General features: G+C 33.4%; 6 protein-coding genes across 6 annotated transcripts in view; 4 read left to right on the forward strand and 2 right to left on the reverse strand.

Moving 5' to 3' along the window:
• Positions 1 to 27,042, forward strand: part of LOC125817462 (protein ETHYLENE INSENSITIVE 3-like) — a 124,142-nt gene that overhangs the window by 56,635 nt on the left and 40,465 nt on the right. The gene's annotated exons all lie outside the window — the stretch shown is intronic.
• LOC125817425 (abscisic-aldehyde oxidase-like) lies at positions 2,378 to 10,376 on the reverse strand. The gene is made up of 10 exons (XM_049496963.1): positions 10,162 to 10,376; positions 7,502 to 9,175; positions 6,922 to 7,181; positions 6,588 to 6,797; positions 6,212 to 6,430; positions 4,445 to 5,410; positions 4,047 to 4,142; positions 3,737 to 3,835; positions 3,365 to 3,554; positions 2,378 to 2,868 (listed from the first exon to the last, which is right to left on the reverse strand). The coding sequence occupies exons 1-10, from the start codon at positions 10,307 to 10,309 to the stop codon at positions 2,645 to 2,647; spliced, it is 4,086 nt and encodes a 1,361-aa protein (XP_049352920.1). The 5' UTR covers positions 10,310 to 10,376; the 3' UTR covers positions 2,378 to 2,644.
• On the forward strand, positions 15,406 to 16,848 carry LOC125817656 (inactive protein RESTRICTED TEV MOVEMENT 2-like). The gene is made up of 2 exons (XM_049497221.1): positions 15,406 to 15,557; positions 16,326 to 16,848. Exons 1-2 carry the CDS (start codon positions 15,434 to 15,436, stop codon positions 16,838 to 16,840), a joined length of 639 nt encoding a protein of 212 aa, XP_049353178.1. The 5' UTR covers positions 15,406 to 15,433; the 3' UTR covers positions 16,841 to 16,848.
• On the forward strand, positions 18,561 to 19,601 carry LOC125817617 (inactive protein RESTRICTED TEV MOVEMENT 2-like). The gene is made up of 2 exons (XM_049497177.1): positions 18,561 to 18,714; positions 19,030 to 19,601. Exons 1-2 carry the CDS (start codon positions 18,618 to 18,620, stop codon positions 19,599 to 19,601), a joined length of 669 nt encoding a protein of 222 aa, XP_049353134.1. The 5' UTR covers positions 18,561 to 18,617.
• On the forward strand, positions 21,540 to 22,724 carry LOC125817602 (inactive protein RESTRICTED TEV MOVEMENT 2-like). The gene is made up of 2 exons (XM_049497153.1): positions 21,540 to 21,648; positions 22,050 to 22,724. The coding sequence occupies exons 1-2, from the start codon at positions 21,540 to 21,542 to the stop codon at positions 22,658 to 22,660; spliced, it is 720 nt and encodes a 239-aa protein (XP_049353110.1). The 3' UTR covers positions 22,661 to 22,724.
• LOC125817540 (double-stranded RNA-binding protein 1-like) lies at positions 23,263 to 26,420 on the reverse strand. The gene is made up of 7 exons (XM_049497087.1): positions 26,202 to 26,420; positions 25,163 to 25,248; positions 24,850 to 24,948; positions 24,485 to 24,723; positions 24,059 to 24,278; positions 23,728 to 23,847; positions 23,263 to 23,627 (listed from the first exon to the last, which is right to left on the reverse strand). The coding sequence occupies exons 1-7, from the start codon at positions 26,411 to 26,413 to the stop codon at positions 23,263 to 23,265; spliced, it is 1,341 nt and encodes a 446-aa protein (XP_049353044.1). The 5' UTR covers positions 26,414 to 26,420.

The raw sequence follows: 27,042 nt of genomic DNA on the forward strand, positions 1-27,042 counted from the left end.
TAGTATAGTAAGTATAAATAGAGGTATATCAATTTATAAGTCAATTAAATGATTTTTTTTCCTTTTCAATTAGAGAAGATAATATTGTTCTTATTTGATATTATCTTAATCATAGCAAGATTAAGATAATCGGATTATCTCCTCTAAACTTGATCAAAACATTAATATTTCAGCATGTTAATACTAAGTGTTATCTAAATAAACTCATATGAGATATAAGAGAATTTTTATATTATGCATTCAAATTAATTGGATTACACATATTTATAGCATTCACAATTCTTTGTTACATAATAGTTTTCTATTTTAATTTATGTGATATTTTTCTTTTATCAAGAGTCAATTTGATTCATCTTCAAAATTAGATTGAATCAGATTATAACATAATATTTTAAAACAAAATTTAGATGTTAAAGAATTACGCTAAAAATACTATAAATGTAGTTCTTCTCATTGTCATTAATACATGATTGAAAAAAATTATTTAAAATGTTAGTCAAAATTTACATAATTTAGATATTGAGAGGAAAAAATAAAATATACTAATTTGGAAGAAAGAATCCCACATAATACTTAACAGTTTTGCGATGGTATAATTTTAGTAATTTAATCCACACTAATACTTTTTGTACATTCAATTATATTTTCATTTATATGAACTTATATACATATTTTTAATTTTTTTAAGAAAAAATTAAATAAAAAATCAATCAAAATGATCTGGATATAGAAAAATAGAAAAAGGAAATTACAACCAAATTATCAAATTCAAATCTCCCATGATATTTTGTATAAATTTGATAAAAACTAAATATGGAATAAACTAAATAAATCATTATTTACAAATTAAACTTCAATTTCGGCCATATATATTATATGCAGTATATTAAGGTATTTTGTCAAATGAAATGTAAAATAATTTTGAAAATAATTTAAATAATTTTTTGACTTTGTAAAACAAATATATCATTCTTATTGAAATTTTGGAAACTTAAATAATTAATTAATTGTGGGGGCAGTGAAAAGGCCGTAAGAAATTATAAAAACAATAATAAAAATGCATTTATGCTTATCAAGATTAATTTTCGAGAAATAACAAAATTGATTCGTTGGTGTAGTTTATTGATATAATAATATTTTAATTATTTTAGGGAAGAACTAATAATTATTGATTTTCTAGAGGAATTGAAAAAAAAAGGGTAACGAAATGAAAATAAGAGTAGGAATAACGGATAATCGAAAAATAATATTAAGATAAATATAAAGAAGAATAGGATTATACGAGAGAAGATTATTAAAATGAAAAATAATATGAAAAAAAAGGTACACAAAAAGAAGGGTAAATAATCAAGAAACATATAACAAAAAGGAAATAAGAAGATTTCAAAATATCATCAGAGCAGTGAGAATTATTTTTTTCACGATAATGAGAATATGATCAAGTAAAAATATTTTTTTCTAAATTATTGAAATGACATTTATAACTAGGAATCTTAAGAAAATAATCATATGATGGAAGGGTTAAAATTGTACGCTTTTATCACATTAGTGGTACAGTGTGAGCGCGGATAAATTTACTATTTGATTATATGAATTAATTGAATTACACATATTTATTTTCATTCATAAATTTTTGTTATATAATACTTTCCTATTTTAATTTATGTGATTTTTTCTCTTTTATCGAGAGTCAATTTGACTCATCTTAAAAATTAAATTGAATTAGATTAACTTAATATTTCAAATGAAATTTAGATATCAAAAAATTATGCAAAAAAAAAATACTATAAGTGCAGTCTTCTCATTGACAACAATATATGATGGAAAAAAATATATTTAAAATTAGTCAAAATTTATATAGTTTAGATCTCGAGAAGCAAAATTAAATATAAATTTGGAAAGAAAGATACATACATTCTAAAATAAAATAAAAAATCAATTAGAATGATCTGGAGATAGAAAAATAAAAAAAGGAAAAAGGAAATTACAATCAAATTATCCAAATCCTCCGCATTATCTTTTGTATAAATTTGGTAAAACAAAATATGGAACAAATTAATAACTTTGAAAATAATTCAAACAATATTTTGACTTTGTAGAACAAATATTTCATTTTGTTTGGAGTTTTGGAAGCTTAACTAATTAATTCAAGATTGCAATAATCACAATCCTGATATTACACTAGACGTGTTGTTATAATAATTGACCATGATAAGGGTACGAGGAAAAGTTGAGGGAGGACGAAAAAAAACATGTAATTAATAATTAAGTTGAATTGACAAAATAAAATATGGAGTTAATTAAAAAGTTGTTTTCAATATTTTATATGATTAATTTGCATAAACATGATTAGTAAAAAAAAAGAGGATCTTTTCCTATGGGCAAACTTGTTGATTTAATATAAGGTTTGTATATATAAAAAAACAAAATTTGCTTATGCTATTTGATGGAACATAACAAAGCAAATCCTTTTATCAAAGCTAAAAGAGCAAACTATTTGCCTATGTTGCTCGTACTCTTCAAAAATATTGACGCCTCCATGTCGGAACCTCCATCTGACACGAGTACAACAATATCTTTGCAGAGTCTGAGTAAACATAGATCCAGACAACAATGTGTCTCGCAATCGCTAGAAATCAAGCATTTAGCTAGATTTCAGATCAAGCAAAGTTTCCAAGTATTTTTCCACATAATTCAGGCCACACTGTGTCTTCACTACAGGCAATGTTGCAGGGACATCCAGATAGAAATCTGTATCTGACTCGTCGAGCTTACCCCAAAGTTTAAGCTGTTTTCGTGCTGCTTTAATGGCTGCTCTTGTTGCACAATGAACTGAGGATGCCAAAAGCAGTGGTGGTTCACCAGATGCTGCAAAAAGTCGTTATAATCGAATCAACAAATCATGGAAAATGGCTTTCACAAACTCATCTTATACTAATGGTTTCACTTTTTCCTCTTAGCTAAGATATTTAGACATGAAAGTTAATAAGTCTAATCCGCGACAGTTCCCTCAAGGCACGTATTGGTAGAGTTGCAGCTACCATTTGTGATGTCTTTGATTCTTAGACCAAGGTAGGAAAGACCACTAAGTCAAAATCATTTTCTTATAGAACTTCCTCTGTCAAGTCACCGGTATTGCTCCATCATAAACCTTGTTGTGGTGCTTCATCTACTACTCCGATGCACTACCATCACACGCTCTCCACCACACTTTCACTATCAACGGTTAACTTATACTCATTTTAATAATAGTTTCCACTCAACCTTATGGAAAATGTCTGAGAATTCACTCACAAGTCATCCTAGCAGTATGAAAATATTTGAGATCTTGTCTGAGTGATGGAATGAAGAAAGAACAGTGTACCTTTAGACGAGAGAACACGCTTCTCGTGATGTCCACTGTTTAGCACTTGAACATTGAAACTTTTGGGTATTGTGTCGATTGTGGGGATCTTATATGTCCAAGTGCTATCTGTAACAACCAATCCGTCTGTGTTTGTAAGATATTCTTCGAGCATAAAAAATCCAATCCCTTGTACAAAAGCCCCTTCGATCTGAAAGAAAATAAATTGTTATTAAGGAGGTGATCGATAGGAACTTTTGATGGAAACAATCACTATTCAAACATCATTGACGATTGAATAACAGCTACCATCATATACTTCGTAATTGTTTAAGGAAATCAGAATTATAAAAGCTAAAACTTGAAGTAAATTGAGACAAATTTTCGATAGACCTGTCCCACATCAACAGCTGGGTTCAAACTCTGTCCACAGTCATATATAATATCTGTTTGCAAAATTTTTGTTTCTCCTGTCAGGATGTCTATCTCCACCTGCAAAACCGACATCGCAATTGTTAGTTTACAATAAAAAGGTGCTTCAGCTGGATCATATGGTTGCTAAATGCTCCAAAATTGGAATATCCGGCGAAGTGTTTTGTTATCATTAGAATATCGAGAATTAATGTAATCCTTGAGGGTGAGGTGAAGCAATAAGTCTTTCCACATTGAGCTACAAGATTGAGTGGGGCAAAAACAAGTTTACCTCGCTGACAGCAGCACCGTAGTTCAGATATTTCATGGAGCTGAATTCCGGCACATAATAAGAGTTTGCTGATAAGTTTATCGCTTGAAATTTTGCCTGAGAGGGGTAGGGAAGGATCAGAATTTGAACACCTCATTATTATTCGACTTCAGTTCACACAAAGTAGTCCTCTTGACTACTTCAATTTGAAATCATCTTTAGAAACTGGAATTCTATTTCGAATAGTTCGATCTAGTGAACAAGGTGTTTATTAGTGACATGGTATAGGCCTGAGAAGAAATACGTCTAAAGGCATAAACATGGAATCAGCTTTGATTGCATGAAATGTTCCTCATGAAGAGACGATGAATGATTATAACATACAAAATTGTAATATAAGAAAGTCAAAAGAGTAAAACCTGGTAAATCAGTGTAGTCCAATCAACTGAACCATTTTGTTCTTGCAAATTCTTCTTCAGAGGGGTTAGTCTTTCAACTAATATTTTGCAGCACAGTCTGACTGCTTCACAGCTCGATTCAGATGTAGTGCTTCCAGCAGTAAATCCGCCTTGCACTAAACTTAAAGTGTCTGCTTGTATGACACGTACTTTCTCCACAAGTTCTTCACTCCAACTACTTTCAATTAAGCTAAGACCATAGGCAGTCATTTGCTTGACCTTTGTCCATAGACCCTGGCCGATTTCAATACCTCCAACCTCTACAACTACTGATCCGTCCGAAAGAATGCTTACTTTTCCAGGCGTTGGTCGTTGTACAGATTCATAAACAAGTGGCACTCGAGAAATTCCCCTTTTCTTCCATATATTTTTCTGGTTATATTGTTCTATCATCTCAGTTCTTCGGACAAAATTTGAGGATGTCGCCAACTTATCAATGATACCTGGCAAAGTATAATCACCTATATCTCCTGCACAATCCTCATAGAATAATTTTAGACTTTCAAAGGTATGAACATTTTGGTTTCTAACGGAGTCCACCTCCAGAGACAGTACACTTGCTACATGTTCCATTATAGCTTCAGCAATATAAGATCCTTGCACCTCCCCCGGGCCACGCATAGCTGATTTGCTGGTAAGGTTCGTCTTACATACTTTTACATCAAAAGACAAGGCACCCCAATCATATTTTTTGAGAGCCCCGATAAAGTTTGAAGGTATCACAGGGCTTATATCTTCAGTGATCCCAGCATTTACCAATAAATCAAGATGTAAGGCGGTGATTTTGCCATTCGACTTAAATCCAACACTGTATGTTATTTTCATAGGGTGTCTCCCTCCTGCCATTATCATGTCAGTCTTTCGGTTGAGGTACATCCTGACAGGGAGTTGTAACTTGAGCGCTGCAAGTGCACAAGCTGTGGAGACCTGACATATCAATGTACAGATTTTCACAACAGAACTAGAAATGCTGTCGCAACAGAAAGAGAGAAATATAAAGGGAGGAGGGGAAATGAATGTGATGTCTTGAAAGGTAACGTAGGCACTCATTTCAAGATTATTCACGTCTTCCATTGTCATTTCATAGTTTATCTGGATCAATGCATTTATATCTATCATTTGAATATTAAAATTCAAAAGCTAATCAATGTCATGAATTTTTTCATACATAATCAGTAAACATAAAAGACATTATTAAAGAAGACATCAGAAAAAAAATGTGGGGACATTTTGTGCTTGCTTAGTGTTGGAATCTGCAAAGCCTCTAAAGAGAGTTCACTACAATAGAATCAGAAAATGGAAAAAGGGAACTTAACATCTTTATCAAAAGATATATGAATTGGAATGTGCACAAGATACTTGTATCACATTCTACTAGTTCTATCTAAACATATCAATAGCTGCGTATGAACATTGGCCGTGTTTTCCACATATCACTGCACTACTATGATCACATCAACCAATTAAACTAAAAATAGCTGGCGGATGTATAATATATACGTATAATCCATTTATAACATGTATATTATCGTGTATAATCAATATGTAATCTATGTATAACAGCTATAAAAAGTAAACAGTAATTCTGCCGGGCTATTTTGTGTGAAGACCCCCAAATTAACCCTATGATACTAGGGACAAAGAACCAAATAATGATCCAAAACTTCATCCAAGCAGAAAATTAAGATTTTCTTCATTTTCTCTCTATTGGAAGTAGCAGATACTCACAATCATTGCTTTCACTGCCTTGCCTCCAAAGCCACCTCCAACCCTTCTTGTGACGACACGGATGTTATGCTCAGGGACACCAAGACAACTAGCAATTGCACTACCTGTGTATTCAGGGCACTGACTTGATGTATAGACAACCATACAGTTATCTTCATCTGGAACTGCTAGAGCAGTTTGTGTCTCCATATAAAAATAGTACTGAGACCCAAGTCTCGTCTGCAAAAGATTATAAGCAGGACCAATCACTGATAAATTTGAAACTATTGAAGACATAATTAAATAAATAAAATCCGCTCTTCCTAACCCCTTAAGCTTTTAGATGACGTAGTCACACCTCACAAGAAGTGAGATTTCAAGAACAAATCAAAAGTACCTCAGCAGAGAGAATCTTGTGGTCAGCTTCAGTCATTCCTTTTGAGAAATCACCAACTTGTTTTGGATAAAAAAATGGTGGGACTTGGAAAAAACTAGATCTCTGAACGGCTTCCTCAACAGTTAAAATCGGAGAATCTATATTTTCAGTGTCATATTCAACAATGGCCATGCTTGCAACCACATCTGCAGACCTCTGACTGTCAGCAACCTGAGTTATTTGACAACATTGAACATAAAAGAAAAAGTTTAAAATGTTCTCTCTGGAGAAGTATATAAGCAATCATCTTGCCTAACCTATTCTAGCAGAAAGATTCTAGAAACTAAGGGCTTACCACAAAAGCAATTCGGTCACCAGCATATCGGGCGAGATCATCTGCAAATAAAGGCTCGGGAGCAAAAATGGTCTTAGATCCTACATTTGCCCCTCCGCTCGGGATATCTTTAAAAGTAATAATGGCAGCAACTCCATCAGGTAATGAATTGGACCCAAAGTGGATGCCCTTTACCCCTGCTAATGGTCTTGTACTATAGATAAATGCTCCATACAGGCAGTTTGGTGGTGATGGAATGTCATCTACATAAATAGCTTCACCTGCAATTGTAATTGCTTTTTACACTAAGACAATACGACATCTGGTTGTTCTTTTCAAATATGAAAACGTCTGAATCTGAACACATTTGAATATTAAGATATTGCATGTAAATCTGAATATTCAATCAGGTGCATAAGAACTTCCAATTCAATTTTATCTTGAAAACTTTGCATGGGTAATACATGTAGGCTTTTAATCAGTTTGCCTCATCTCTGACCAATTTAGCCGGCAACGTCAAAGCCACAAAGAGGATTCAAAATGACATAAAACTCGGGTTACATACATGAGGTGAAATAAAATACATAAGGAGAAAACATACCAGAAGCTTGCATGGAGGCTCCAATTTTTTTCATTGGTTCACCCACTGGATGGTACTCTTTGCTTGATTCCACGACCTGCTTAGCAGAAGATAATAGTGTGTGTGGTTTCCCTTCACTAATATAACCATCTTTGTTACTTTCCGAGACCTCCTCTACCAAAGTAATCCCATTTAACAAACCACCAGATATCATGGGACCAACATTGGTGAAGCAAAAAAGAAACTTGAAAAGAAAACTGACTACCATGCTTGATCTGTAATCTGGGTGTGTAGTGCCATCTTCAGGTACCACAGCTTGTTTGACTAATTTAAGTGCTTCCGATAATACATTAATGCTTAATATCTTCCCGGTTAGATATTCTTCTACTTGTTTGGCTCTTGTCGGATGTTTTGTGCCATAAGCACCAAAAGCCAACTGGATAACATTTATCAGGATCCCATTCCCGTGGGAAGAAACATCAGCAAGGAAAGCAGCATGTACATATGCCAATGCATTTCCAAGAGGTCGTGGTGAAGCTCGATAGGTTTCAAACAAAAACTTAGAACAGGTTGAACTTCCTTCCTTTTTAAATGGAATCAAAAGAGTAAGCAGCACACTCCTCGAGTCTAGCAGTGGTCTCGCTAAGAACTCCTCAAATGTGAGTTTTTCATGTCCTTGACTAGTCATTACACAGATAGTAGCACCCAGACCAAGAAATAATGTAGCAATATCGGAAGGGAAACCGTTTTTCTGTGCCATAACCAAATTTCCCCCAACACTAGCTGAGTTTCTAACGAACGGTGAAGCAATCTTCTCCATGTGCTGAGCCAATTTTTGACTAACCAGCTTTCCGTATGAACTCAAATTGATTTTGTTTTCCTCCTTCAAAAATGAAATAAGTTTAGAGATAGTCACAGCAGCCCCTACTTCAATTCCTATGTGATCAAATCTGATGATTGAAAGCTCAGGGATATATCTCAGATCAATGTATCGGTCATATCTCTGGGTTTCCTTGTAATATCCAGTGCCTGTGTTACCAACAACCAGCTTAATTCTTGCCCCATTTTCAGCCAAATTGGATTGCAACAAACTTCGAAGCTCATCAACAGAAGCAGGAGTATCCCATGGATACTTTCTGGAGTCCAAATATGCTGCAGGTTCACTTGTCAAGAATCGAGGAAATGTACTAAAATTCAAGTTCTTACTTGGATCATAGGGAGGTAACTTACTCACCTTCATATCCCTGGAATCTTCCTTTTTCCAAAAAGAATTGAGCCCCAAATCCTCTATATCAACATCTGCAGCAAAAGTCTTGCAGGCATCAGCAATGGGACGGTATCCAGTACAACGACAAAGGTTCCCTGCTATAGACTTTTCAGCTTCAGCTGCAGTCAACTTAGAGAATCCTGGTGAAGGATCTGTATGGTTTGCTTTATCAGCGTTGATAAGAGCCGAGACAAAGGACATACACATTCCTGGAGTGCAAAATCCACATTGAGAAGCATGAAAACCTGCAAACCTTTCATGAATTGAGTGGAAACCATCCTTGTTGTTTCCAAGGCCATCACTTGTAGTAATTCCGCAACCATTTAAACTGCAAAGAAGCGTAAGGCATGAACTCACACTAAAATCTTCAACCCGTTTAAGCTGGGGATCATACTTTGAGAGAAGAACAACACAAGCACCACAACCACCTGCAACCATTCAAATTAGAAAATGCGTAACTCTTTCTCAAACTAAATTCTCCTTGTGCACTATTAACATCAGATTCGCTAAAGATTCAAATTGACGAGCTGAAAACTTCTTCAAAGTAAAATGATTTCAACCTTGTCTAAACTTGCCAATAGAATAAAAGAATGGCATACCTCACATTAACTAGAATTCTTCAAGTTATAGATCGATACAAAAGATAAGCATAAGATTATACCATTGGCTCTCCTAGCTTTTTAACAATCAGAAACGAAAAGGAATAGGAGACACAAAGTAGTAGTATACTATAAAATGAAAACATCCAATTACTACAAAAGGAAAAAAGAATAAAAACCAATTCATGTGCTACAGAAGGACTCCATAACCAGCAGGAACTTAAAATTACAGAACTAAACCATATAAAGAAGTCAAAAGGCCAAGCAGCACAAAGAAAAGAACCTAGCAGGATAAATACTACTCTCTCATTTCTTTTCCTTTCCCCTCAACTCAAGTCTTATAGTTTCAATCCTATAAGTATACCACTGCTTGATTTCTATACATAATACTCCCACCATTTTAATTTGTTTGTCCTTATTTTAATCCGTTTAAAAAAGAACGTCACTTACCTTTTTTGGTAACTCTTTAGATTGAAGGGGTAAAGTTTAAATAATGAAGAGCTATGCACATTTAGAGATACCCAATTTTCCAGAAAAAAGCCGAATAAGAAAATGATGCAGAAGAAGCCAACACATTAGAACAAAAATACCAATATCCAAAAAGTCCAAAGCTTTTAGCATTTATTGTGCACTTTGCACCAAAACAAACACATAGTGAACAACTGCACATATCCCAACTAAATATTAAATTTTGAACTCATTTCATAACAGTTCAAATGCTAAGAATCTTAAAATTGAAGTTATAAGTTTAAATTCTAAATTCTAAATTTGCGTCTACGCATATATACACAAGGAGAGAGAGGAAGGAGTATTACCTTCACCACAGCCTAACTTGGGACTTTTGAAGCAAGTTTCAGTGCGCAAAAACTGAAGCAAAGTAGTTGAAGGGTCAACACTAGGAAGCTCATATCTTTTTCCATTGACAGCAAAAACCAAGATCCCATTTTTCAGTGTTTCCTCCATTTCTACTCTCCAAACAAGACTCTGAGCTCAATCAACAAACTTCAACTAAATGTACTCCAAAAACCTTGTCTTTTTGTGCTCTTTTGGCTGAAAAATGCACACTAACCAATCTTGACTTCAATTGAGTGTTCAAGATTTTTCATTTTTCAGTGCCTTCTCCATTTGTACCCTCCAAACAAGATTCTGGGCTCAAGCAATAAACTTCAAACAAGGTCTCAAGACTCCAAAATTCTTGTCTTTTTGTGTTCTTTTGGCTGAAACTTGTACACTAACCAATCTTGACTTGAATTGGGTATTCAAGATTTTTCATTTTTCAGTGTTTCCTCCATTTGTTGTCTCCAAACAAGATTCTGGGCTCAAGCAATAAACTTCAAACAAGGTCTCAAGACTCCAAAAATCTTGTCTTTTTTGTGTTCTAATCAATCTTGGTTTCAATTGGGTATTCAAGATTTATCAAAAAGAAGCTTTTCCAATGCAAAACACACAACATGTAGATTAACCCCTTTTGAATTCTTGTAATTATAAGCCAATTATTGATGGGAAAGCAGAAGAATATTGATTTTGTTCAAGTGCAAAAACCTTTTTGTTGAAGATTAGTATGAAAAGGCCATTTATATAGTAAGGTAAGAAGAAGAATATGGCAAAATAGTAGTAAAAGCATTTACTATGAGACATGAAAAAATGACACAATCAGTCTTCCATTATACTTAATTTTTTTTGTCTGGTCTGATCTTCATTAATAAGTGTATTTAATAAAAAAATACATCTAAATTAAAGTTAAATTTGACTAAATTAATATAAGTAGAATTATGAAATATTACTCCCTCCATTCTATAAAATGACTTAAGAGGCTTGCTAAAGTTAAAAACGGAACTTAGCTTTTCACAGACTACATCAGAAGCGAAATCCTCAACTTCAAATACAATGCGAGCTGGAACGGGAACAGGTAGTGGGTACCGGCTCGCCGAAGACTCATTCTTTCCTCGGGGATGACTTCTTGTTGAGCATGTTTTCATTCTGCTAAAAATTGCTTATTTTCATTATCACTTTTTTAAAATAGTTTTTATTTTGAAAAAGAAAAAGGGAGAAGGCACAAGTACCTCTCTAGACTATGACCGAAATTCTAGAGACACACATTAATTAAATTAAGGTCTTATTAGCCCCATGAACTCATTCTATATATAATATTGTACATCTTTTGGCTTATGTGGCACACACCGTGACTCCATGCAGTTGAGGCGCGTGGAAGATATTTGGATGCCACGTAAGCCAAAAAGGTGTACAAAATTACAAAAAAAAAATGAGTTCAAGGGGCTAATAGGACCTTAGTTTAGTTAAGGTGTGTCTCTGGAATTTGGGTCATAGTCTAGGGAGGTACTTCTACCTTTTCCCAAAGAAAAACAATTTGTATTTAGCTAATTTATTTGAAAAGTGTTTTTTATAAGCAAATTGTGTTTGGCTATTCTTTTTTAAGAAGTGTTTTTGAGAGTCAAATTGCGATAAAGGGCAAATATTAATGTACTTTTAATATTAAGATTATTTTATAGAGAGAAACTAGTTTAAACATCTATTAAAAAAATAAATTAAATTTTTATTTTTATTAAATTAAAATTGAATATTCAAATTTTTAATCAATATTATATATTTTTTTGGAGGGTTGAAATCTTAATTTTTATTTTTTTCTTTTTCTAATCTTGCTAAAATATTGTTGTTACCTTTTTTTCTAATTCTGCAAGATAATAAACACAATAATAATAATACATAAACATAAAATAAAATATAAAAATTATTATATAAAAAAAAATTATTAAATGAAATTAATCAAACATATGAGCTATGTTAATTAATTAATTCAATCTATTACATATTTCCAATTGACCTCTAAAAAATAAAATTATAAGTTACTATCCTATTAAATTAATACAACTTAATAAAAAATGAATTTATTTTTATAAATTTTATTTTTAGTATCAAACTTATCTAGAAAAAGAAAACATTAAAAATATTATGCGAGTCGGGTTGAAAATGGAAAAAGTTGTTATGCAGAGCAGGACAGATTAAAATTATGCGGGTTAAGCTCAACCCGCCCCACCCCCCAACACTGCCCCATTATTGTAAAATAAATTCAATAATTCAATGTAACATTGTAAAAATAAATTTATTATACATAATGCTCGTTATTTCTTAATAACTAAATATTATTCATTGTATCTTTACTAAAAACAGTCAATGTATGATGATAAAAGAATTAAATATATAAACAACATAAGAAATTTCTTGAAACTATATCTAAAAATGGCTTCTCATTTAAAAGGTGTCACAAAATCAACGACGACAGATCAAATATACGTAAAGCATTATGTGAATACAAAAGAGATTATTCCACGTGCACCTCAAAATGATTTGCAGTGGTGCAGTTTGAAAATGGGTATATATACTTCTTTTGAAAATATAGTATCTTATTATCTTTATCAAAATGGGTGATTTTTTCATCGATCCAAGTTGAAATCAAAGAAAAATATTATCTTAGAGAAATTACTAATTTATCGAATATTAATTTAATGAAATTTTATTGTATCACACTTTTGTGAGTTTCCTATTTTAAGTAGGGTGTTCTCATTGCCTCCAAGTATTAACAAAAAGTATGTGGGGCTGACAAAATCCATAAAAATGACCCACAAAATTAAATTAAATCACAATAACAAGAAAAATTAAATCAATCACTGCAGTGAATCCCTGTAACTGTCCTTATATTCTTGTCCACCAAAACCCAACAAAACATATATTAAAAGAAAAAGATAATATAATTTTTTTCATATTTTCTTAATATTAATTACTTATTTTCTTAAAATTATTTTTCATAATTTAATACTAAATGTCAATATATATATATATATATTCATATTAATTAGTATTTCTTAAGAAAATACAAAATTTAAATTTAATAAGTAAAAATAGATGGAATTGATGAAGTACTATTGGCCTCCCTTATTTGGCCTAATCATGCCCTAACAATTACTTACTTAATTGAGCCAATTATAAGTACTCTTCATTTGATTAATGAACCATTATTAGGTGCCACACTTAAACTTATGTTAATCAGTAAAATTATTTATGTGTTTGAAATATACAACACTAACATACTTAGTGAAATTTCACAAATATCATAATTTGAAGATAATAGAGTGTATGTAGATCTTATTACTGTCTCATAGAAGCAAAAAGGTTGTTTCCGACTAGGTTTAAGTGCAACAAATTCAAATACGAAGAAAAAAAATAACAATCAAGAAAACATTTCAATTAGTAAGGGAGGTGATGCAAAGCCTACAAGAAAGAAACAATAACAAAAAAGTGTGATAACCGAAACACAATAAACAACCTATAGTGATACATATCAAAAGCAAGGACTATAAAAGAATACGGCCAGTACAACGACAAACATCAACAAGCCTTATAAGCCCTCGAAAAGAAAGACGACGTTCCACCATCTTAACCTTCTACCCTAATATGCATCCTCCATACCCTCCTCTAAGGCACACTTCGTATCGAAATATATACACTTGATTCGATTAAATCTGTAGCTAAGACGTTGCATTTGTAATTGATCACAGACCCTAAGACTCATGGATGGAACTAGAGTATTGGAAGTAGATTTTCGAAAAAAATTAGTAACTTTTATGCTAAATCTTTTATTTATATTGAAAATATTACTAAATATGCCAGAAATATTTGTTGGGCTCATATGAAGCATTTTTGTAAAAACAAATAGAGATTACTAAAAAACACATCAATTTAAAATCCTAGATTCGCTTTTCCAAGCCATCCACTTTCCACTACTCCAATCCCTTGTTAATTTTACCACTTTATTATGGTATATTAAGAAATATGAATAAAGCATCAATATCTACTTTATGAAATAAATAAATAAAATAGAAAATGATGTAGAAAGGAGATCACATGCACTTCACATGGAAGATTATTATTCCAACTTCTCTCTCATGCTAAATATAGAATATATTCCTAAAAATAACTCTCAATTTCCCATGCAGAAAAAAAAATTAAATATAACTTTTCAAAAATTCATAAAGAAGGATCAAGAAATATAGAATTTCACTAATGGTCACTATCATAAAAACACTCCATATAATTTGTGCATATTCCCTTTTGATGCATTATAGAAACTTCTCAAACCAGTATTTCTATCTCTAAGATAGTGACAAAGTCTGCATACACTCTTTTTCGAATCTTACTTTATGGAATTACACTGGATATATATTGTTGTTAATATATATATGTCAAACCATAATTAAATTCCTCAAAATGGGAATTCCTAAAACTTGAGCCCCAAACTTTATTGAGAAGATTTCAGAAATAGCATAGATAATAGGCATAATAAGGCTCTATAAATATAGTTTCGTTAATTGTGCTCTATAGTTATAGTTTTGTTTGCTATGGAGATTGTGGTTTGTATATTTCGCTTGCAGATACACATATATGGTAAGTATATACAAATTGAGGTTGTGGTTTGTATATTTTGTTTGCAAATGTACAAATAGGGTAAATATATACAAATTTAGTATTTACACATTTAGTAATTTTTAAGAACTCTGTTTGTATATTTTGTTTGTCAATATACAAACAGGGTAATTTATTATGAATTCTTCATAAGTCATATATAAATAGTTAGGGTAAGCATATACAAATTCTGGATTTATACGACCAAGGACCGAATTATACTGAATTTATACAATTAGGAAACCAAATAGCAAAATTTCACAAAACTATAGCCACAAATTAAAAATAATCAAAACTATAGCTATATTACATAATATACTCTAAATGGTTGTCATTGCGCATAATTTTCCCAACTTTGTTTCCTATTTAGGAATTCTTCTTAGTTTTTTTTTTCTTGTAGAAGCAAACAATACTTGGCAAAGGTTTTTAAATAAAGAATGGCATGTAACTATGTGTAAGGAATATCTAATTTGAAAGTAAACAAAGAAAGTAGAATCCCAAGAAAGATATGTCCATATATAACCTAAAAATAACCTACAAAATCCTATCTTTAGAAGGAAAAAATTATTACAAAATTTGTAAAAGAGATAAATTAAGAAGAAAACAAACATGGAAAATGGAAATAAAGATAGTTGTAGTTGTTGTAGCAACTCAAGAATATATGAAGATTTTATGCCAACATCAGAATTGGTTCATGGAAAAGACTATGATACCCTTCTTCTTAATCTTCCAGGTGCATCTCTTATCCACATGTACAGTTCGATCAAACTTATTTATTAACATGGACAAAATATGTACAATATATACCCTGTTATGTATATTATATGTACCATATATGTATATTTAGTATAATATAATATACAAAACTTATAGGAGTATATTTTTTTATAAATTAAACTAGTTGATCGAAGTGTTTAGGATCATAATTATTGCTCTTTGGGTGGTGGCCCATCTAATTAGACTCTAATGTGTCTGATCAAGCTTTTTAAAAAGTTAAAAATATTATTTGTTTTTCTAAAAAATAAATAAGTGCACACTGATAGAAGTTTTTTTTCAAAAAGTTTTAAAAAGTAATTTTATTTTTTGGGTTAAACAGGGAAAAAAGTATTATTTTTTTCCCCAATAAGGACTTTTATGATTATAAGTTGTGTTTTTTTCAATCTATTGTCCAAATAATTATAGTTTGTGTTAATATATACATATATTTTCTTGATTTACATTTCTATTTTTTCCTTCATTGGAGTCAAATTTTGATTTCACCTTTGGAGCTAAATTGTTCGCAGCTAACAAAATTTTGTGATAATTTATCGTTAATCTATCACTAAATAGTATAGTGGTAGATTTTACTGTTTAGCTAGGAAATTTATCCGTCTCTAATTCTTATTCTTTTTAATCATGTTAGTTGTGTGCACCTTCACCAACAATTGTTGATGTCTTTTTGCGCTTTTCGCTTATGAAAACACCTAACAAATCCAATATATGAACTTTGAAAATTCAACAGGTTTCAAGAAAGAAGAGGTGAAGATTCAATTATGCAAAAAAAAAGGAATTCTAAAGATTAATGGACAAAGGCCAGTAAATAAATTTTTAAGCTTTCAAAAGGACATTCCTGTTTCAAAAAATTGTGACAAAAGTAAAATAAATGCAAGGCTAGTAAATGGAATACTTTATGTTAAACATCCAAAACTCATAATTTCATCACAAATAAATGGAAATGACTTGCCAACCTTAACTAATATTGAACCAAAACAGGATAACAAGAAAACAGAATTAGATGAATTAAGTAAACAAGACAATGCTGAGAAACCAAACAACACTAGTCCAAAATCCAATGAACAAACACAAGTTGTTAAACCAAACGAATCGATGAAAGATGATGCCATGACGCGTCCTGCTAGCGATTTATTTGCAAAGTTGAAGGTGTCAAGGCAAGTGATGAACATGGCTATGGCTGCATTGGTGGTTCTTGGTGTTGGTGGCTATGTAATGAGGTCTCCAAAGAAAGCTAAAGAATGAGACTATAGTTAGCTTGTGTCTTACTTCAATTCAAATTTCAAAGTTAGGAACAATTGTGTATTTGTGATTGCAAAATAGAAGTTAACAAAGTTTCATACTGTAATGTAATGAATCATTTATAATTGAACAAAGATCAACATTTGAATCCCCTTGCCCCTACCTTTGTTTGTTTCAATTTATTGAGATAAGGCACAAGTACCCTAGACTATGATCAAAATTCCAGAGACACTTTAACTAGACTAAGATTCTATCCCCCCCCCTCCCGAATCCATTTTTTTCTTGTAATTTTGTACACCTTTTTGACTCATGTGGCATCCAAACATCTCCCACGCGCCTCAACTACGTAGAGTCACGGTCCTCACGGAGTGTGCCATGTAAGCCAAAAGGTGTACAAAATTACAAAAAAAATGAGTTCGGGGGAGAAGGGGTGGGGGAGGTAATAGGACCTTAGTTTAGTTAAGGTATGTCTCTGGAATTTCGGTCATAGTCTAGGGTGTACTTGTGCCTTATCCCCAATTTATTTGTATGATTTTTCTTTGAAATGAAGTTCAAAAAAAGTAAAAGAAGAATTTTAAAAAAATATATAGAAGTATAGAATGTACCAAAATGTCTTTTAATCTTCGTCTTAAATATGTCACGAGGAAAGTTGGTATTTAAGAGTTGCCAAAAAGGAAAGAGACGTACTTTTTTGAAATGGACTAAAAAGAAAGGTAAGACAAATAAATTTGGAACGGATGAATACGAAGAATTTTCAGAAAATGTTTTTAAATTTTTATCACGTTTAATTGGCTTAAATGTTTTTAAAACTATTTTTCAAATGGACTTATTTTTCTCAAATTTTAGGAAAATGACTTTCTACATATAGAAAGGAAAACATTTACAAAACTCTCTTTTAACCTCACCACCCAATCTGAGATCTGACCTCGACTCCGGACCCCAACCTCAACCTGGATCGAGGTCAGATCATGGGTGTAGGTTGGAAGTTGAATCTTGAAATGGATTAGGATCACTAGTCATGCTCAAGGGTCAGTGTCAGGGTCAAGTTCAAGATTTGAGTCTCAAGTCAAATCTCAGGTCGAGAGTAGGGTCTTGGACCAAGCTCAAGATCTGGGTCCCAAATTAGTAGTCAAGTCTAGGATCGAAGTCAAATCCTGGTCCATGCTCGAGGCGGGAGTCAGGTCTTGAGACTCTCGTCCTAGACCCGAGATCTGACTCCCGACCAAAAATCCAACTCGACTTGCAAAACTGACTACCGACCCCAACCCTGACCCAAGACCCAACTATCATCCATAACTTCGGATCCAACTCCCGATTATAGTATTTTTTCCATAATATAGTATTTTTGGGTTCGATGTCATCGTATTTTCTTAGATTATACCTAAATATTCTTGGGACACTATTTTCTTTTTACTTACCACACACTAAAAAATAAGTTATAAAAACCACTTATTTTCCATTTTCTAGAAACACTTTCCTTCGTAGCAAACACACCCTTGAGCCTCAAACTTTGCTCCTACACTTGAGGTTTCCTATTTAGGTGTTCTTAATTTTTATTTTTTTTTAATTATTATTGTACAAGAAGAGGTTTATAAACAAAGTAATGAACCATTAATTAGCTAAGGAATATGTATCTTGAAAGAAAACATTGAAAGTTCTCTTGTGAATTTTTCTAAGTGTATATATATACACTACAAACTTAAATCCTTTCCATCAACAAGAACAAAGCCTTGAAGCAAAGATCACAAATTTTAGCAAAAATAAAGCAAAGAGATAGAAAATGGATTCAACACCAACTCAAGTATATGAAGATTTTGTTCCATCAACAAAACTGGTTCAAGAAGAACATTTTGACACTCTTCACCTTACTCTTCCAGGTCTCTCCTTTTCTCTTAAGTCATTAAATAGTTTATATCGACACGGAGTGAGGACACATACTACAACTTGCTTGTCATCTTAGAAGTCTGTCAGTCCTTCTATCAATGTCACATACACCCTCTATTAGTATGTAACATCCTAGGAAAATCTCATATCGACAAAACACGGAAGAGATGTTTAATATATAAGGAAAAAACATGCATTTAGACTCTAGTGACGTGTTTCAAAGCCGTGCAACTCTAGTCATGTACTATTCATTTCATTGTTTTGTTAGTTAACCTTAAACATTGTTTTGTATCATTGAAATTCCACAGGTTTCAAGAAGGAAGAGCTGAGGGTTGAACTGAACAAAACAGGAATTCTGAAGATCAGTGGACAAAGGCCAGTTGGGATGTCGAACAAGTGGCGGAGATTTCAGAAGGAATTTCCTGTTGCAGTAAACTGTGACAGAAGCAAAATCAGCGCGAAGTTAGAAAACGGAATTCTTCATGTTAAACAGCCAAAAATGATAACTTCACCAGCGAAAAAGGATAACAAATTGATAGCTACATTAGCTGAAAATACCCCTGCAGCTAATAGACAGACTACAACTTTACGAGACGAATTTAGTAAACAGGACAATGCTGGTACTGATACCTCTTCTAAAGAAGAATCAAAGACCAACAATCCTAAAAACAGTGAGCAAACAGAAGCTAAAAGCAGTTCAAGTAGTAGTTCTTACAGTGAATCGACAGATGATGAAGCAATCGGAAATGTGAGTTGTTTGGCTGCAAACATGAAGAAGACAAGGAAAGTTATGAAAATGACTCTTGTTGCTCTTTCAGTTCTTGGCATTGGGCTCTATGTCGCCAACGTGATGAAGTCTGCAAACGAAGCTGAAGAATGAGAAGAGTCTTAATTTCAGTAGCCAAAACCGGTTGGGAAATTTCTATGATTGTGAATGGAAATGATAAACTGTAATCTTTCAATTTGTTTGTGAATCTTAAAACCATTATAACTGCTAATTAAGGTGCAATGTTGATCTTTAGCGCATATACAACAACATACTCAATGTAATTCCACATTGTGGTCTGGAGAGGGTGATGTGTACGCAACCTAACCCCTACCTTGTGAAGGTAGTAGAAAGGTTGTTTCCAAGTCTAGAATGTGATGTGTACGCAACGTGACATCTACCTTGTGAAGGTAGTAGAGAGGTTGTTTCTGATAGACTTTTGGCTAAAGTAAAGCATATCAAAATCACTAAGAAAAGGAAATACAGTTGTGAAGAAGTCATGTAGAAAATAATGGAGAAAAGAACAGTAGAAACAACAAATAATATGATAACCGAAGCAAGGAAAACAAAATGTAATAATAAGATCGAGGAATAATATTGTAAGAGAGCAATAATAATTATATTGATAAAAGAAACTCGATAGCACTCGACTATCTACAAACCTTCTACCATGTTCCTCGACCTCCATATCCTCCTATCTAGAGTCATGTCCTTGATAAATTACAAGTGTGCATGTCCAGTCTAATTAGCTCTTCCTAATATGATCTTCAGCCTACCTCTACCCCTCTTCAAACCTACCATAGCCAACCTCTCACACCACACTAAATAGGATTTGCTGATGATCATTTTTCATTAGATTTCTAATTGAAAATTATGTGCAACAAGAGAAAAAAAATGAGTTATCCACCGGAAAGTTAGTATTTTCAGGTCGTGTGATTTTTGTGTTAGTATCCTCAAAGTTAAATGATTTTTGTGTTGTGAAAAGAAAAAGTGATAGTTACGTGACCATATATGAAATTTACCTAGCTTTCCGTAGTAATAACTAAGCAAAAAGAGAGTTCAGGTTACATTCAACTCACAATAAGAAGCAATTGACTTTACATATATATGCAATGCTAATAATTCTTAGTGCTAAAAGTTCATTTCAAATACATTACATTATAAACTTTGGAAAAAAGGACAAACTGGTTCCTACTTTTCTATTGCTCCTTGAGTATTGTTTCGTCACACCCCAAATCCGGGGTGAGACGTGACACAATACCCCATACCTTAACGTTGACTGAGCGAACCAATTAAATATAGTTACCCATACTCATGAAAAATGAATGTCAAACCTTATGAAAAAGGTATATTTATGTTTGCAATACTTGTATCATGTAGCACATTATCCAAATCATACTTAGAAGTATGATTCTTGAAACATGTGTGCAAAGGCGAAGGTAGAGTAGAAGGTACAAATTCAACAGAACCTAGCTAGTAGCTTTTGTCCTAACCTTGTATTTGTCTTAAAAACTATTTGATACATACAAATTATTAATTTAGAACTCAGTAACTTAAAAGAGCTAAAATCTAGAACTTATAAACTTCAAATTCTGAATCGACCTCTACATATATGTAGATAATAATATAAACTCAAGAACAAACTAACTTCCCACAATTTTATTTTTTTTACCTTAAGGGATATTAAGACCTTTGTAAAGTTTCATGTCTTATTGAAAAAAAAGGTATATTCTCCCTTCTTTTGTATTATAGACTTTCCATATCCCCAATTACAAAATCTTAAACTTTTGAGCCTCAAAACCTTGTACCTAAACTTTCAGGTTCCCTATTTAGGAGTTCTTTTTCATGTACAAGAAAACTCTGTATAGCTTAAAGAAAAGGTTAGTTAAGGAATAAGTATCTTGAAAGAAAACACACACAAAAAAAAAAGCATCTCAAGAAAGTTTTCTTGTGAATTTTTCTAAGTATATATATATACACTTCAAACTTAAATCATTTTCATCAACAAGAAAAGATTACATATTAACAAAAGAGAGAAAAGAAAGATACAATATGAATTCAAAGGGAGCTACTACACCAACTCAAGTATATGAAGATTTTGTGCCATCATCAAAGCTGGTTCATGGAGAACATTTTGACACAATTCACATTGATCTTCATGGTAATTTTCTTTTAGTCATTGATTATTTGTTTTCCTCCTCATCCCATCGGTGGCGTATCTAGACTAGACATGAATCCGATAGAAGCTATTGTGTGCGCGTTGTGAGAAAAAATTGACATATAATTCATTGACTCTAAATTCTGGATTTACCTCCAACCAAAATGTTGCATGTAAAACACTTGTGTACATTCACATCACACGCGATTATTGTTATGTATGGTTAAATCTAGCTAAGAGTTTATCTTTTATCTTGTGGAACGTATTAATGTCATATACGATTATGGACGTTGAGCCTAACTCATGAAATGAAGATTATCCAAAACCGTATAAGGAGACAATAACTTATTCCCTAAACCATATGGCATAACAGTTACAGACTAATGAACATTGAGAATACACAGGTTTCAAGAAGGAACAGCTGAGAGTTGTACTTGCCGGCACAGGAACTCTGAAGATCAGCGGACAACGGCCAATTGGTCCGACTAAATGGCAGAGGTTTCTGAAGGAATTTCCTGTTGTGGAAAACTGTGACAGAAGCAAAATCAGCGCAAAGTTTGAAAACGGAATTCTTCATGTTAAACAACCAAAACTGATAACAACAGTGGAAAAGGAGAAGGAATTGTCAGCCACATTAGCTGAGAATACCCCTGCAGCTAAAAGACAGAAGACTACTTTACGAGACGAATTTGGTAAACAGGACAATGCTGATATTGATACCCCTGCTAAAGATGAACCAAAGGAAACTAGTCCTAAAACAAGTGAGCAAACAGAAGCTAAAAGTCTCGTAGAGAAAAAATTACCATCACATGATAGTAGTTCAAGTAGTAGTTCTTCCCATTTCAGTGAATCCGAAAGTGAATCGACTGATGATGATACAGATGATGAAACATCCAAAAATGCCAGTTGTTTGGTTGCAAACCTGAAGAAGCCAAGTAAAGTGATTAAAATGACTCTTGTTGGTCTGTTGGTTCTTGGAATCAGCCTCTATGTCGCCAACGAAAGATCTCATTAAATTTCATTTCTAAACTGTACTCAATCAATTTGTTATGAATCATAAAACCATCATTTGAATAAACAATAAGTGCTGATGAGATGAAATGATCTGCATTTTTCATGTGTGTTCACTAAAGGTCTGCATCATTTGGATCCTTTGTATATAGGCTGCACTCGCCTCTGCTTGCCCGGTCGAGCAGCTACTTAACAGATTATTTAATGATTGTCATTTTTCATTGAGATAATGATCACAAACATAACTATCACTTTTTCACGAGTTTCACACCGCAACTATCAGTTGTTCCCTTCCCCAACCTGAACGATGGTGATAATTTAGGTAGGAAAAGGGAACAACTGATAGTTGAGGTGTGTTTAAATACATAGATGATGATAGTTCAGGTAGGAAAAGGGAACAACTGATAGTTCCAATACATAATTAGCCACATTTTTCGGAATAGCACCATTTAACTTCCACAAACACTTTAATGTTTCAGAAAATAAAACACTTAATACAAGTACTTTAAATAGAAAGTAGCTATAATCATCTTTGATTTAGTTTAGCCTCTATGTATAAGAGGACGATAAACGTAACTAGCATGCTTCTACTGTAATAGTACATAATTAGCCACATTTTTCATTGAGGAATTCCAAGCTCACAACAGCCCACTTATCTTCAGCAATAGGAAGTACAATAGTACCCGTGGGGAGGACCCTGTCTGGAATGGATTTGTAAACTCTGAACCTGTTGGAAAGGAGGTAACTTTTGGTTTCTGCAGTCCTCCTCGCACTAGAATTTGCATTCAAGACAGTAGGAAATTTGGATGGTGTAGTTTTACTAGGCAAATGGTGCAATGATTCCACTGAAGAAGGGGATTTCTCGTTGACACTGAGCTCTTGGACGCCAAGCGTAAGTGAAGATGCATTAACTTTATCAGCACCTATGGACTTTGGAGATGTATGTTTAGAGTAAATTATCTCCTCTTCATCTGTCAAAGGCATGAATAATTAGTTGCATCAGAACCAGTACTAATAATAAGACAATCACATTAGTCGGAACACGTACATAGTGAAAACTATGAGACAAACCTCTGAATTTTTCTTGACTAATGGAAATGGACAGTGATTCCATGATAGGTTCAGTTTTGACAATTTCACCTTCCAACTCCGCGGAAACAGTTGAAAGATTACCAGCATATATGGATTTGCCTGAAATTGGAAAAGATGTCGAAATACTGTAGAACAGTAAAATTTTCAATAGTCTTCCAACTGCAATAAGTTGATCTCAAGACAAATAGCTGTTAGCCTGAACGGAGGTAAACTAGTTGGCCGAATGGTATATATCCATAACTAGCCCTTCCTATAATGTCTGATTGGCTCATGTATAGTCGTATACAGAAGGTAGAAGAAGAATACTTACATTTTGTTAAAGCTGTATAAGCAACCTTGGCAGCATTTTCTTCTGCCTGTTTCTTAGACTTTGCGCCATCCCCGTGAAAGATTTCTGCTTCAATTTCTACACTTGAGAAGAATGTCAGATTATGAGGCTCACCGGCCCTGGTTGTTTTATATCTAGGCAAGCAAATTTCTTCTTGTTGTGCTAGTTCTTGCAGGAAACTCTTGTAGCTGCCGGTATTACTCTGCAACGAAGATAATAAAATGAACAAAAGAGAAAACTTCCATGCCAGTTGCCAAAACGAAAACTGAACACACTTGCAGCAAACAAGATGGATTGACGACTTGGCTAGAATTCAAGTTACATACACTGACAGTGTAAACATTTTGAAGTAACGCTTATCATAGACGGTGCATATAGGACATATACTCAGATAACAAGGGACTATACCTTTTCTAAGGCAACGGTTACGAGTTTCATTAATGCAAACTGTGCAGCAGATTCTTCTGCTTCCTCTGAACTCTTGTATGCTCCAGGACTTTTGAACAATTCACCAGCCACTGTCACAGTTGCCTCGAAATAAAGACCTTGAGCTGAACTCATCCTTTTGTTGCGGTACACAGGTACACCAAGGTTTTTCCTTTTTGCATACATCTGCAGCTTCGTCTTGTACTGATAATGAGACTCTTCTGTAACAAAAACAACCTAACTTAGACATTTAAGGCGAACGGTAATGACACCAAAATCTCAACAACAACAAAAAATGAAGTGTATTATTTATCAAATGGAACAGCAAACTATCTTAGGCTCTTCACCTTGCTTGATCTCAGAAGTATTAAGACGATCCTGCAGATGTTGACATGTTTCCTCGGTTTTCGTTAGTCCACTATCTTCTATAGTTAGAAGTGAACCACCTAATAATAAGTAGAGAAAGATGTTACTTTAAAGAAAAAAGGAAATTACAAGTCAAGCAAGGTTTTAGAACATAAAGAAAAAGTTTCGAAAAAGAAATGAAAGATTCATAAATGACTAAAGTCTAAACAGCAATCGCAAATGGTAATGACACTGAAATCTCAAAAGATCGAAGTGTAATCAAATGTAACGGAAAGATCATCTTAGACTTTTCACCTTGCTTGATCTCAGAAGTACTTTTATCCTGCAGACTTGCATCAATTTTTGTTAGCCTGCTATCTTCTGCAGTTGGAAGTGAACCATCCGTAGAAAAAACATGTTATTTACTATACAAATTCAAACCACATTATTCTACCATTTCCCTTCTCTGGCCAATTAATTTTAAAAAGAAGTAGTAATAAATTTTACATATGCAACGCTGATAAGCTGACGAGAGCAGCAATGGCAGAACCTATTTTTCTATTTGAACATTGGACAAGCTTACAACACAAAACTTTCTAGCTATTCTAAAGCTCTTTCTCCTACCAGTAATGTATCGATAATCCTAGACAAGCAAGAAACGCGTGAAACTAAATACTAATGAGCCCATCATTTGTTCCACACGTAAAGAATGCATCATCTTTTCTTGAAACAATACAAGAAGGGGAAACGAGAGCATATCATTTCTACAAAATAAGAGAAAATGAGAGCATACGACACATTCTCCACACCGAACTTCAAGTGTCAATCAAGCAATCAATCTACTATAAATGCCACACTCACGAACTAATAGGGGTCGGTTTTATGAAATCTCTGTATCCATTCCACTCTCCTAATAAATCCAATATTTAACATATTCATCTTAGTTAAATTAAAACGTACCCCTTCTCCTTTATCCGGGACTTTGGACTTGCTATGTGACAGAGTTAAACAAACTTCAAATGTGAAAAAGAAGGAAAAGTAAAAAAGAGAAAAAAGTGATTTGTCTATAACAAACTTGGAAGAAAATCAGACCATATTTGACTATTTGAGTTCACAAGTTCAAGAGAAAAAGTATAAAACCAGAGCTTCTATGTGAAACACTACGTTGTTCGAACTCTTCAAAAATGCCAACAGGTGCATGTCCGATCTTTTTTGGAGGATCCAACACTGACGTGGCAACATTTTTGAAGAATCTGAACAACATATAGCTCAAACCTGTAAACAAGCATCAACATAATCAAAACAAACACTTATAAACATGATCTTTAAGAGATACTTCATATGTATATATATACCATTAGTAAAGTGAAGAAAAGCAAACTTAGCAGCTTCATTATGTGCTTCTTTTGATGATTTGCGCAAAGGTAGAGAGTCGAAATTGATGCCATTGACAACAACAGAAGCTTTGAATTTTGGATTATGATCTGCTCCATCTCTCATACAACAATATTTTGGAAGTGCCCATTTCTTGTTTTGACACAATTCTTGCAGCTTTGACTTGTACATTTTTTTTCTCTGCTTCTAAGTAGTAGTTTTTATGCTTTCAAGTTCCTTTTCTATATGTACACATAGAAATGCCACACACACACACCCCCACCCACCCCCCACACAAACACAAGTTTCCTTCATGGTTCATGCATTGAGCATTGAGAATCTTGACCCCCCCCCACCCCATAATCTTCTGCATGTTCTAGTATTATTTTATTTTATTTTGGTTTTCCACCTGGTGTCCGATATCTCATTGGAACTCAACTATTCCAGATTCATGCCGTGTAGGCAATGGTGGAGCCAGAAATTTTAATAAGGGTATCCAAGAATAATGGTGTGTGCGGTACCCGCATTGGAACCCAACTATTCCAGATTCGTGTCATGCAGGCAGTGGCAGACCGAGAAATTTTATTAAGGATATCCAAGAATAATGGTGTGTGGCTGTCAAAATAAAACAAAAAAATATTGTGCTAATTGGGGTTCAAACTCAGAACTCCTTCATTGAAATGGATACCAATTACCAGGCATAGCTTTTGTCAACAGTGTCCAACTTTAACAGTTGGACACCCTGGGGTGGCTATAGCTACACCACTGCGTGTAGAGCTCCATTTGGGCTACCCGCATTGGAACCCAACTATTCCAGATTC

Source organism: Solanum verrucosum, unplaced genomic scaffold (genome assembly GCF_900185275.1).
Source record: "Solanum verrucosum unplaced genomic scaffold, falcon-dt-bn FXZP01000434.1, whole genome shotgun sequence".
NCBI classification, from domain to species: domain Eukaryota; kingdom Viridiplantae; phylum Streptophyta; class Magnoliopsida; order Solanales; family Solanaceae; genus Solanum; species Solanum verrucosum.

Excerpts from the sequence above, each read along its gene's own strand:
- LOC125817425 (XM_049496963.1), bottom strand. The coding sequence starts at position 10,309 with ATGGAGGAAACACTGAAAAATGGGATCTTGGTTTTTGCTGTCAATGGA. Across the intron at positions 9,176-10,161 it reads CAAGTTAGGCTGTGGTGAAG|GTGGTTGTGGTGCTTGTGTT; the intron begins GTAATACTCCTT and ends GAATGGTTGCAG. Across the intron at positions 6,431-6,587 it reads ACAAGATTCTCTCTGCTGAG|ACGAGACTTGGGTCTCAGTA; the intron begins GTACTTTTGATT and ends AATCTTTTGCAG.
- LOC125817656 (XM_049497221.1), top strand. The coding sequence starts at position 15,434 with ATGGAAAATGGAAATAAAGATAGTTGTAGTTGTTGTAGCAACTCAAGA. Across the intron at positions 15,558-16,325 it reads CCTTCTTCTTAATCTTCCAG|GTTTCAAGAAAGAAGAGGTG; the intron begins GTGCATCTCTTA and ends AAAATTCAACAG.
- LOC125817617 (XM_049497177.1), top strand. The coding sequence starts at position 18,618 with ATGGATTCAACACCAACTCAAGTATATGAAGATTTTGTTCCATCAACA. Across the intron at positions 18,715-19,029 it reads TCTTCACCTTACTCTTCCAG|GTTTCAAGAAGGAAGAGCTG; the intron begins GTCTCTCCTTTT and ends GAAATTCCACAG.
- LOC125817602 (XM_049497153.1), top strand. The coding sequence starts at position 21,540 with ATGAATTCAAAGGGAGCTACTACACCAACTCAAGTATATGAAGATTTT. Across the intron at positions 21,649-22,049 it reads AATTCACATTGATCTTCATG|GTTTCAAGAAGGAACAGCTG; the intron begins GTAATTTTCTTT and ends GAGAATACACAG.
- LOC125817540 (XM_049497087.1), bottom strand. The coding sequence starts at position 26,413 with ATGTACAAGTCAAAGCTGCAAGAATTGTGTCAAAACAAGAAATGGGCA. Across the intron at positions 24,279-24,484 it reads TAACCGTTGCCTTAGAAAAG|AGTAATACCGGCAGCTACAA; the intron begins GTATAGTCCCTT and ends TCTTCGTTGCAG. Across the intron at positions 23,848-24,058 it reads TTATACAGCTTTAACAAAAT|GCAAATCCATATATGCTGGT; the intron begins GTAAGTATTCTT and ends TTCCAATTTCAG.